The 13,432-nt window shown below is 38.0% G+C and overlaps 1 protein-coding gene across 2 annotated transcripts; it reads right to left on the reverse strand.

Moving 5' to 3' along the window:
* Positions 1–1,025: 1,025 nt before the first annotated feature.
* LOC126371756 (uncharacterized) lies at positions 1,026–5,608 on the reverse strand. 2 transcript variants are annotated; one of them, XR_007567070.1, is made up of 4 exons: positions 5,505–5,608; positions 4,372–4,503; positions 1,177–3,643; positions 1,026–1,096 (listed from the first exon to the last, which is right to left on the reverse strand). XR_007567070.1 is itself a non-coding variant. In XM_050017112.1 (3 exons), exons 1-3 carry the CDS (start codon positions 5,551–5,553, stop codon positions 2,841–2,843), a joined length of 984 nt encoding a protein of 327 aa, XP_049873069.1. In that variant the 5' UTR covers positions 5,554–5,608; the 3' UTR covers positions 1,032–2,840. The 2 variants fall into 2 exon arrangements, 1 of the variants encoding a protein (XP_049873069.1); XM_050017112.1 differs by having other exon boundaries at positions 1,032–3,643.
* Between the last annotated feature and the right edge of the window lie 7,824 nt (positions 5,609–13,432).

Here is a 13,432-nt window from a genome sequence, read left to right on the forward strand (position 1 = left end):
TCATTATTAAGCATATTAATGAAAATCCATAACTTTAAAAATTATAACTTTAAAATTCATAGCATAAAAAGGAATAAATCTGCAAATCCATAATATTTACATATATGTAGTTAATACCTGTCTCTGGACAGAGCATAGCATTAAAGATTTTAGTTGTTATAGGTAGGTATGAATGAATTGAAAGAGTGGTAATGGTAAAATCAACATTTACAATAATATCGTCGCTAACGTCATCAAACTGTTTTATTATTTGCATTATATTATATTAAGAGTATGGGTTTCAACTTTTATGGGTATTAAAATTAAGGGTGTTAATTATATATATTTTTTATTGTTATTTATATTGAAATTATGTATATTAAAGATATACTTTTTAAATATATTATATATTTTAAATATATTACAATTATGTATTTTAATAAAGACCCATCCTGAAGACATCAGCTGGTTGTTACACATCGCCGCTATGGAAGTGTTTTGTTCGTAAAGAGCCGGACACCATCACGGAAACTTACCCGTTCTCGTAATGGTCATTTGTACTTCACTACTACAATTATTGCATAATTATTACTATCAATAGCTTTTAAATATAGTCACTTTTACTAACATATATGGATGTAATGTGTTTTGATCCGAAATAAATAAAATTTATTTTATCGACATAATTTCATGTAACAAAAATAAATAAATAATATAAAAAAGAAAGAAGGCATATATGTTTGAGGTAGGGTACAATAGTTATAAGTTTTATAAGTTTTACAAAATGAACAGAGGTTTCCAAACTATAATAAATAGAAAGATATAATTAAGAAGAAATAATATAATAAAATAAAATAAAATATAAAAAAATAAAAACATAATATAATAAAATAAAAACTTACGAATAAATATGGCAAAGAAATTGCATATTAAAACTCCAGTGAGCATTTTATAACACTTTTATGCAACTAAATTTTAATGAAAAAAAACTTGCAAGCAAAAAAGGAAATTAAATTATGTTTAAGTAGATAAATTAGTCATTAAGTCTCTTGTAGTATTTATTGAATTACGCATGGCGTGCAATTTACTTACTTATTGTAACCTTGGTTGTGAAAACCTGAAGCAATAAAAGTGGTCTTAAAAATACGTACTCTACTATACTAGACGCTAATGATTTTGGATGGAATTAGCTCTCACCAAAGGTCGTAATATACAATCCTGACGACTCGTTTCCTCTAGCCATAGAGGCGGCCAATTAACTCGCAACAATAAACAGTTCAGGACTCCGATACTGCCCCGCCGTCGTGGTTGATGAATTCCCTCATTTAGCGCTATCGTTTTCGGCCCATTAAAGTCGTTTATTTGTTTCAAATATTATCCTCCCAGACGATGCCCTGAGCCGAGCTTCGCACCCAACTCTCTGAGGCCTGTTGGATTAAATAGGGTAGTTTCCAACTAGTCAAATCAGTTACTTTTTACTAAACGTCAAATAACTAAATTACTATGGAATTTGTAAGAAAATGCAACCTGTGACAAAATGTCCCACCTATTATTATATTTTTCTTGATCAAAATTCATAAATAAGTTAAATAGAAGAAAGAAAACGTTTTTGTCACCTTTAGATCTGTCTTTATTTAGTGATCAGAGTTTCATAATTTATATTTGACCTAGAAAACTACCCAATTATAAAGTAATTCAAATGCCAAACATCCAAAAATGTCGTTCTTCCGTCGAATTGTGGAATTCCACAAACAATATTGCACCGGGAGAACCCTCAGCGCTGTCCATTTGACCATTTAGTTATACCATTTGCGATAAATCTACAATAAGTCACGTCAAAAAAGTTAGCTATAACGTACCTACTTCATGATTGCGTCCTTATGTAGTATAGGTATATATAACAGCCTCCGTGGTCTAGTGGTTAGATCGTTAGGCTGGGGACATTGTCGAAATCACTTTGTGAGACTGTCCTTTGTTTGGTAAGGACTTTTCAGGCTTGAATCACCTGATTGTCCGAAAAAGTAACATGATTCCGTGCTTCGGAGGGCACGTTAAGCCGTTGGTCCCGGCTATTAGCCGTAAAAAAAACACCTCCACCAACCCGCAGTGGAGCAGCGTGGTGGAGTATGCTCCATACCCCCTCCGGTTGATTGAGGGGAGGCCTGTGCCCAGTAGTGGGACGTATATAGACAGTTTATGTATGTATGTATGTAGTATATATAGAACGGTAACTATCCGCCCCGCACCATTCGTATCGACCTCACCCCCGCTGGAGTGGGTATATTATGTTTAGATATGTAAGTAGGTATATGTTTATTTTTCACCATCATCTGAATTTTCCGCCGCAAAAGTATGGTACGGAAAATAATTAAAAAAAAACACTTAAATTTACGTGATTTTTCATTTAAATTTCATCTTACTATCGGACAATCGTATGATCAGCCTGCAATAACCTGGCCGAACTACGGATCCCAAAGTGATTTTTGTGTTTAAGTTCTTAACAGGGTTCGAACCTGGAAGACGGAAGCTTAGGAAATGGGAATAATTGCCACTTGACGACACCCCGAACACTTCATACAAACAACCAAGTTTTACACAGACACCTGTAAGTACGATGACGTCAATGTGTACGTTATCGTACTTACACGCGCATCTGTGTGAGGTGAGTGTGTGACGTCTGACGCCATACGATTTAATTCTATACTATGCTCGAGGGGGGGTGAGGTAAACCTAGCTCAGCCGCTGGTGGGGAGCGGAGAGTTGCCGTTCTATGCCTAGTATTATTCTTTAGCTCAGCCGTTGGTGGGGAACGGAGAGTTGCCGTTCTATGCGTAGTATTATTCTTTATTGTATGACTTGACTTAGCCCTCAGATTTGGAGCTGCCTTGCTTTTCTGGGTGGGGACACTTGATGCTGCAAACCCAAAGTTCCTTAGCCGAGCATAAACACACATTGCATCCATCAGTCAAAGTTGTGGACGGAGTACATTTTATATCGATACCAGACGGTTTACCGTTCAGTACAATAGGACAGGTTATCGTACAAACCCAGTATCTTTCTGGAGTACATTTACATTCGTTGCATCCACCATCTGAGAAACTTGAATTCGGCTCGCACATTCTCCTATCACGTAAGATCCCCACACCACTCGTACTCCGGAGTGACATCCTTTTCAAATAACCAGGAGGTATAAGATCCTGCAACGGTCCACAATACTCCGTGGTACAGTTTTTAACAAAACCTGTATCTGAACATTCGCAGACATGACAACCGACGGTGAACAATTCATTTGGAGTACATTCAGGATCTTTCGGAATCAGCTCCCACTTTTTCCTATCGGGATATATAAAGTTGAACCTCGTCAAGTCAACCGTAGTTACTTCTGTACGTCCTCCATCGCACAGATTGTTTGTACAGTATTCTGACTCGATAACACCACTTTTGCACACGCAGAAGTTGCATTGGACGATGTAACCCTTCGAACTGTCGCATGTCATTCCTACGTCAGCTACAGCAGTTGAAATATGAAGTGGAACACCAACGTAGCTAAAGGTTTTCCGGCAGTCATCATTCAACCAAGAGCCGTAGGGATCGCATTGACAGCTTATGAATCCTTCGTTATATTTCACATTTGGGGCACATTCGAGTGAAGTGTACGTGTATTCTGGAACATAAATGTTATTGGAGTTAATCTTGGAAAGACAAAGAGCATGATGACTGCACTAATGACATAACGTATAAGAAATGAAACCCTCAGACACACCATAACCACAACAAGATTGCCCAACATAATCTCTTTATGACCGTACTTTTTTTAGTAGTTAATTTCCGATTTGTATAAAATGAACATTGGTCACTTGGTTGATCATAATATTTAGAACCATTTTAGCTCGCACATTTTATGACAACTTGTAGTTATGAAACACGCTATATATAATGATTATAATATTTCATGCAACTTCGCGACAATTGCAGACATAATTTGGCTGAAACAGACATGAAGCATAACTGGGTTCTTAAAAAGTCCACATTGAAGGAAAACTGTTTTACATATGCAAATTTCAAAGTTCAAAATGAATAGGGTATAGTTCCCAACTAGTCAAATGAGTTACTATTTACTAAACGTCAAAACACGAATTTGTAAGAAAAAGCAACCTGTGACGTCATAGAAAACCGAGACAAAATGTCGCACTTGTTATTTAATTTTTTTGATTCATAAATAAGTTAAATAGAAAGAAGAAAATGTTTTCGTCACTTTTAGATTTGTCTTTTGAGAATTTCATAATTTATCTTTGACCTAGAAAACTACCCAATTACTTCGATGTGAAGTTTTTAAACCTTCTGAATGATGACTCCTATCTTGCCCTCCTCATTTCTAAGAATTTATATTACCAGCAAAGCTCGCCGCGTCGCATTTGCGTAGTTCACAATAAAGGTCGCCATCGGCTCTGCACTCGCAGCGATGGCATGGTCCACTAACATCTATCAATGGATCACATGACTGATTCCATGCTACAGTTGTCCCTGAAAACATAACAGCAGTTAAACAAAAGTAATATCGGGAGCGGTCAGTTATTGGTAATAGCTTTCATTTCGGATTCGTCTAAGTTTTTTTCCTTCCGAATACATCCCGCTCAGGGCGATACTGAAAAGTATCGGCATGCGATCCCAACGACCCGATTACTCTAGCCATAGAGGTGGCCAATCAGCTCGCGACACCAAACACTTCAGAACCCCGATACCGACGACGCCGGCGTGGTCGACGATTTCCCTCATTCAGCGCTTATCGCTATCGAGCCACTAGGGTCGTTCATTCTTTCAAATATTCTTCCTCTCAGATGACGCCCTGAGCTGAGGTTCGCGCCCAACTTGGCACACCCAGGCCTGTTGTCTTAAATTTTGTACCGGGTGAGGGCCCTCAGCGCTCCTCATTTGTCCGGCCATCTGCGGCAAATCTGAGATTTTGCGTTGAAGACACATAAAAAACATCTTTCATCTGTCAGGCCAACGGCCAAAGGTGCCAGAGGAACTAGGGTTGGTGAGTCGCACCTCACAACCCACACGATAGAAAAAAAGCCGAAACATCTCAATGAAGAAAACAAAGGAAAACGTCGACCACGCTGGCGGGGTGGCGGGTTCAGTATTGTGATTTTGAAACGATTGATGCCACAAGCTGTTTGGCTGTCTGTATGGCTAAAAGTGACTAATTGTGGTCTAGTGCACTTTGATAAGCATTGTAGACTTAAGTTGTCTTTTTTTAAAATGCTTCATATTTCCCTGATTACCACTGAAAGGTCGCAGGTTCGCTAAAAACCAATGATTCACGTGGATCATAAATGATTCACGTGCTCAGCGGTGAAGGAAAACATCGTGAGGACACCTACAATCCCGAGAAATGCGATTCGGAGGTGTGTGACGTAACCTGTATTGGGCTGGTTGTCAGACAGGCAATCGCTTCTGTAAAAAACCGGACCTGTCTAACCTTCAGGGATAACGTTAGGGAGATGGTGATGCTTCATACTTACGATTTTTTATTATAATGATGAAACTGCATATTAAAAATAACTGCTTCATTTTCTTATAAAAACTACCTAATGCTAATATTGCAACCTAAACACTGAAAAGTTTAGGTACATTATTAAACTACTGCACACCAATTACAATTTTACATGTATTAAAAATCTGTTCATAATTTCTTACGTTAAATACGTGTTAAAACTTAATATAACATAACAAATACTTTATTTCACACACAGGAAATACTTACACAATAAATGGGTAGGTTACTTACACATAGTAGTAATTCATTATTATTATTTGTGTTCTTAAGTACTTGTTTATATTTACGAACGTACGCTAAACGCTTATCAGTTCTTTGTAGGTAGCGATAAAATTAAACATATTTAATTTTCGACTCATGTAATCGAATGCTAAACATATTTCAATTTAGTAGGTACGATTAATAATAAGTTGCATTATGATAAGACTTGCCTGCGTACTTTGTTCATATTTATTAACGGACTTCAAAAAAAGGCGCACATCAGCTCGCGACACCAAACACTTCAGGATCCCGATACCGACTCCGCCAGCGTGGTCGACGATTTCCCTCAATCAGCGCTTATCGCTATCGATCCACTAGGGTCGATTAATTCTTTCAAATATTTTTCCTCTCAGACGACGCCCTGAGCCGAGGTTCGCGTCCAACTGGGCACCCTCAGGCCTGTTGTCTTAAACGTTGTACCGGGTGAGAGCCTTCAGCGCTCCCCACTTGTCCGGCCAAGTAGTTAATACCATCTGCGGCAAATCTACAATAAGTCACGTCAAAATAAAAAAAAGGAGGAGGTTCTCATATGAAAATGAACAAACAAACTGTAATCAGTTTGGCGAAATTATTTGTAGGGAAAAATGTACCTTTCTTTGAAAAAATAAATTAAAATCATATTTTCGTCTAGATATATTTATGTACGTTTCCCGATTACTCTATGACGCCTGAATGGATTTAGAAAATTATTGGTCTTACTAGCGGCCGCCTGCGACTTCGTCCGCGTGGTTTTCGGTTTCCGCGATAAGAATTTTAGATTTTTTTAAATTGTTACAGCCTGTTTGTTATTCTGATGCATAAGCTACATTATTGTAAACATTCATTAAAATCCATTCAGTAGTTTTTGCGTGAAAGAGTAACAAACATCCAAACATCCATACTCACAAACTTTCACATTTATAATATTAGTAAGATTCAAAAGGGTATGGTAACCATGTGGCCCCATTGTCAGCATGTCATGATCTGATGATGGGATCCCAGAGAAATCGAGGGCAACCCTCAAATTTTATTGGCACATGTAATGTTTTAGTGTATTTTTCAAAGCTACATAAGTAATTCCGCCTGAATAAATTTATATAGCTGAGCTTATTTTTTGTTTTAAAGGCGCTATTATATGAAAATATATATAGCCCCAGGTCTCGGCCTCCGTGGTCTAGTGGTTTGAGCGTTCGGCTCACGATCTGGGCGTCCCGGGTTCAAATCCCGATTTGGACATATCACGAAACTCACTTTGAAATCCCTAGTTTGGTTAGGACATTACAGGCTGATCAACAGATTGTCCGAAAGTAAGATGATCCGTGCTTCGGAAGGCACGTTAAGCAGTTCGTCGCGGTTACTACTTACTAATGCAAGTTAGTAGTCGTAACATGAGCCATGTCAGGGGCCTTTGGCGGCTCAATAGTAACCCTGACACCATGGTTGATGGGGTTGGTAATCCACCTCACAACCCACACGATAGAAGAAGAAGAAGAAGCCCCAGGTTATTAGCCAATCATCGTCTATAATATGTTTATTTTTTTTGCATAAGTATTTACCTAAACTTGATGGTAGTATAATCTATACTTATAATAAATCTGTAGAGAGGTCAATTCTGTACATTAAATATATTTTCAAAATAACTATCAGGGGGTGATTAGTGATCGATACTGATGCCAAAAATGCAATCAGTAAAATTTTTGTCTGTCTGTCTGTCTGTCTGTCTGTCTGTCTGTCTGTCTGTATGTTCCTTATAGAAACAAAAACTACTGGACGGATTTTAATGAAACTTGGTACAATTATTCTTCATACTCCTGGGCAAGTTATAGTATACTTTTCATCACGCTACAATCAATAGGAGCAGAGTAGTGAAGGGAAATTTTGGGAAAACGGGAGAAGTTACTCCATTTTTTAAGCTTCCGTCACGTGAGCAGCCTTAATGGTTAAAGTTACATAGAAATCATGTATGACGGAAATATCTTCTAAATATATAAAAGGAGAAACTGACTGACTGAATGACTGACATATCAACGCACAGCCTAAACGGGTAAACGTAGGCACATGAAATTAGGAAGGGACGTAGCTTAGGTACCGTAGAGGTGCACTAAGAAAGGAAATCTCGAAATTCCCACGGGAACAGGAATTAGCGGGAAAACCCTTTTGTATAAAAATTCTAAACCGCTTAAGTTAGACGCTTGAAATTTGGCATGCAGGTACCATAGTTAACTTAAAGCTTAGTTGCAACTGGATATTGCAAAATTCCCACGGGAACGGGAGTTAGCGGGAAAAAACATTTGTATGATAAAATCTAAACCGCGTAAGATAGATGTTTTCAATCTAGCATGCATGCTACGAATAAAAGCATGCATGCATACCTTAGTAAATATAAATTTTAGTTATGGCTGTATTTTGAAAAATGGGAATTGGCGGGTAAAAAAAATTGTATGAAAAAATCTAAACTGCATAAGTTAGATGCTTGAAATTTGACATGCATATATTATATACCTTAGTGAATGCAAAGTTAAAAATTTCCCTGGGAACGGGAAGCGAGTTAGAGGCTTGAAATTTATAGCTCGCGGTAGTGGCAACCAAGAAACGTCGCGGCCGCGGCGGCGTTTGTGGGGCGGCGACAGCGGTGGCGAGGCGCGGAGGGGGGGCAGATACCCGAGTGAGCAACCGGAACGCGGCAGACGCGTGAGGGCAGACGTCGTTGATGGTCGTGTCAAATATTGAATTTTGCGGGCGAACTTTTCACTATTCTGTTGTAATTTTTAAATTTTGTTTAAATTTTCGAAACTGATCGTATTTTCCTAAAATATCAAACCAAATCATAAACTAATAATCTAGAAATTAATAACAATTCATTATTTAACTGAGCTACTTATACTGTAACCTCATTTAAAAATAATAAAATTAAGCATTTTTTAACCTTTCTCCCACACACACAAAGATCTTTCTTTTATAACACGCCACGCGGACGGAGTCGCGGACAAAAGCTAGTTAATAATATAAAGTTGATATTACCATTCATCGGCTTACCTGACTTTTTAAAATAGCAATAATTGTGTCCGTTCATTGCTAACATACTTTCATAAGGCACTGTGTAATATTTCAATGTGCATTCAAAAAAATGAAAACTAGCTATTTCGAAACTATGTTCGACCCTTTTTATTTTATACGAATTTTATGTTTTACAAATAAATATAATTAAAGTCAACTATGTAAGTATAGAATTGAAAATGTATGATAAATACAAATAAATATATGAATATGAATATCTGCGTCGTTTTGTTGTTCGTCGTTTTGCAGTTATTCAACCCTGCTTTCGTCAACATTCGAGCTTATCGCTTGTGACAAAGTCAACCAATTAGGCACCTTATTATAAACAAAATGGATTGGAATATTGCATGCAAAGGAACCAATTTTTGACCGTGACAAAGGGAAATCAAAATTCTCACCTGATGCGTAAAAATGTTAGGTAAGAGCTTATTCCATTTCATTATTCAACCAACCACATACCTATCAAGGTTACTTTTTTGACGTATTTAATATGTTATTGACTTGCGCTGTAAGCATATCCGTACCCGCCGGCACCCGCGGCACGAATCATATCAGCAGCTTCGACAAATAGACGCAACAAATTTTATCTGCGTAGATAAATGTCGTGCGGCTATCGGTCGAAGTCCTCGGCGCGGATACTGCCGCGAGCACTGGATAATTCCGTATCGCAAGAGCTGTCAGAAGTTTTTGTATTATAAAGGAGCTTTCCGTCCGCGACCTTGTTCGCGTGCATTTTAGTTATAGCGAGCCATGTTTTTTTCCATCCCCTAAGTGGGCGATTTCCGGGATAGAAAACTATTCTGTGTTTCCCTATGTCTCAAATTATCTCCAGACTAGTTTGTCAAATTTACACTGTCAGTCATTGTCTCCCTCGCAGTCGCACTTACGCATTAAGTGGCACACGGTAAGAATGATGTGTTTTTTATCTGGGATGTGCCTGGAGGGACCCGGGAATCTAACCCAAGACCTGATCTTGAGCCGAGCGATCCAATCACTAGGCTATAGAAGCACTACTAGCAAGCTTCGAAAACTGTTACCTTTGATCGACTTAAAAAGGAGGTCCGAAATTATCATTCTTTATTTAAATATATTTTGGTTGGTTTATTTCTTTCTCCGGCTGAATGAGGGAGGTGTGGCGAGGGGGGGCATGTGTCCAGTAGTGGGTTAGTTAATTAGTTAGTTAGTGGGTTCTGTTTTCCGCATTTAGACTCTAAGATGGCCCATTATGCGTGCTATTGTTGACTACGTAAGCCATCCTAACTCCTTCCAGAAGCTCAGTAGCCTCCTGGAGTTTGCACAGGCTTCGCGGAGCGACCCTATTCCTTTGAGGATTTTTGTCCAGCAGTGGGACTAACCTATGTAATTATATTATGTATAATATGTGTTGTAGGTGTTATGTTACCTACTTTTTTATTTCATGACCTTTCATGTATGTGGATGACCTATAATACCAAGAAAAATCCGTTGAAAAACAGTCGTGAGTTTTCATGTCATATTCCCTTCGCACGTTCCTAACAATATTAGGACGTGTGGCCGTCTGCCCATCCTTTTAGCCGGCGGCCTAAGTAAATTACGTCTTTGATAGTCACGGGTGCCTTTAGGATTTGAGGCCTTGGAATTATTTGATAAAACTCTCATAGGGGTACGGTCACGAGTACTAATACGAGTATGTATACACTTTGGAACCATGTGACATTAACTTTTTTGACAAATTAAACCGTAAGTCTCATTAAATGTCAAATATGATAGTGCGACAGGGTTCTAAAGTGGGTAAGTACATGATATTGCTCATGACTGTACGTACGCGTAGAGATAAAGTATAGAGCCAAAAAGTAAGTGTAGTAGTGTAGAGTGTAGAGTATGTGTGTGTAGTGTAGTAGAGCCGTGGTAGCTAGGGAATGCAATCCCGACTCGAGATCACAAATTCGAGATCCCGCGGGATTGGAAATATCAATCCCGCGAGATCTCGAAATTTTCGGGATCTCGTGTAGTTCATAAAAAACGTAAAGTTAGGATAGCTGAAAACGATGAAAACTGCTTGTTTGTGATAGTGATGTTAATTATAAATATTTTTTTAAAAGAAAACAAACACTTTTATTTTTCAATATTACTAAATAAATAGTCATAGTCATTTATTGATAATAATAATTACACGTCACAAAAAAACTAAATAACTAAGTTTTCTTTGGAAATCAGCATATCCAAAACAAAAAGATTCAACTCAAGGAGATTCGCTCAATCCCGTCACTCTCAAACATTATTTTTGTCATAGATAAACTAAGCTAAATGAGTTCTACACCTTTTTGCCACTACTCGAAGGTCAGAACCTACATAACATAAACAGCCTATTTGCGTCCCACTGCTGGGCACAGGCCTCGCCTCAATCAACCGGAAGGAGCATGGAGCGTATTCCACCACACCACCACAACACCACACCCGCTTCACTGCGGGTTGGTGGAGGTGTTATAACAGCTAATAGCCGGAACCAACGGTTTGACGAGCCCTCCTAAGCACGGAATCATCTTATTTTTTCAAACAATCAGATGATTCAAGCCTATAAGTCCTTACCAAACAAAGGACAGTCTCACAAAGAGATTTCGGCAATTTCCCATCGGGAATCGAACTCGGGCCTCCAGATCGTGAGCGTAGAGAATTAGCTCTAACAACTAGACCACAGAGGCTGTTCTTAATAAACCATACTGTATCAAGTAGCTACTGTTTGACATCAGTTAATTCTTGGATTTGTTGATGTGATTCGAAGAAAAAAGATGCTTACCTATTCCATTTTCACTTTGGACGTCGTAAGTGGATTGTCCTTTTGATTTGATTGCTCAAAGGAAAGGGATCGTTGTCGTTCGACGAAAGCTTTGATTCTATTTATTTGTTTGTTGATTTATTTATTTTTTATTCATGGTAACATTTAGATAAGAATCATTCTACCTAATAGATATGTCACGGTAAGAGCGAATAATTGAAGATTAATCATCATCAGCCCATTAACGTCCCCGCTGCTGGGGCACGGGCCTTCCCTATGGATGGATAGGGAGATCGGGCCTTAAACCATCACGCGGGCCCAGTGCGGATTGATGGTTATTAACGACTGCTAATGCAGCCGGGACCAACGGCTTAACGTGCCTTCCGAAGCATGGAGGAGCTCGAGATGAAAACTTTTTTTTGTGGTCACCCATCCTATGACCGGCCTTTGCGAAAGTTGCTTTACTTCAACAATCGCAGACCGAGTGCGTTTACCGCTGCGCCACCGAGCTCCTCATTGAAGATTATTAATAATTATCTATTATTGTTAATATTTACCGAAAGTCGAGGTTAAAGTGATAAATTAATCACATTTGTCGGTTATTATTATTAATTTAACCCTAGTAGTGATAAATGTAATAAGTGGCCAAGGTTGCATTTATAGGTGCTACAGATGATTTACAGGCAAATCAAATATGATTGTTAATGATTGATTTTAGGATTCGTGTTGATTTTGTTAATGAAACAATAATTGTTTAATTTTATTTTTGTTACAATTTTATGTACCACGAAGGACTTTCTTACTTTGTTGTTTGCTTAGTTTTAACCTTGTTTGTGTGATCTCTAATTAATATAATTGTAAGACTGTGTTTAATATTAAAGATAAATACCGGCTGGTCAAAAAACATTAGGTTTTTATTTACTTTATAACTTTTACCAATATGTGTCGTGAATTATTAATAATTACTACTAAAGTAATACATTACCTACACACGTTCACAAAGCACACAGAATAGAAACTAAAATATCAAACCGTGCAACTACGTTTCAACGTTTGACGCGTTTGTTTTTTGTTTCGATCGATTATTCACATTTACCAAAACATGTGGTTATTTATTTTCAATTTATCAGATTTACCGTAACAAATACATAATATACGTAGTGATAGCTAGATAATGGTGCTGTTTCCTGTAGACACCATGGTATAAAAAGACCTGACGGGTCTGCATGATACCCGCACCGCGCGCGACGCGAATTATATCGAGCGCTTTGACCAATAAATGATACGAATGCTACGAGTATCTACGTAGATGGACGTCAAATGGCTATTGGTCGAAGGCTTTGATATAATTCCGTGCAGAGCCTACAGGTATGCTCAATCCTATGACAAGCCGCCATTACTAGCCGTTGATGACATAAGTGTTACCATTAAATTAGTATCTCAAACATTTCAAGGACGTAAATTTTATTATCGAAAATTAAGAGAATTAGTGACTAATTATTTAGTTACTGTTATTTGTCACGTAAATAAAAAACATTAAAACTGTACTTTTAAAAAGTACAAATTTTCCTTACAAAGTAAATAATATAAAAACATTGGTTGTGGGTAATTTATTTTTTACGAAATGGCGACGTAGGGTAGGATGACGTTATCTGGGCTAAGCTTGAAATGCTAGCTGTCAGTTTTGAGCATACCTGGTTTTCTTATACCATGGCCGTCAGTCGTCAATAATTTTTCTCTAGACCATGACTTTCTGGAGGTGGAGGCCTGGAGTCCTAAAACACAGGGTATCCTAGTTTAGGCTCCAGCCTCTACAAATATTGTATTTTCGTATGTATTTA

This window comes from Pectinophora gossypiella, chromosome 13, assembly GCF_024362695.1.
Source record: "Pectinophora gossypiella chromosome 13, ilPecGoss1.1, whole genome shotgun sequence".
Taxonomy (NCBI): Eukaryota; Metazoa; Arthropoda; class Insecta; order Lepidoptera; family Gelechiidae; genus Pectinophora; species Pectinophora gossypiella.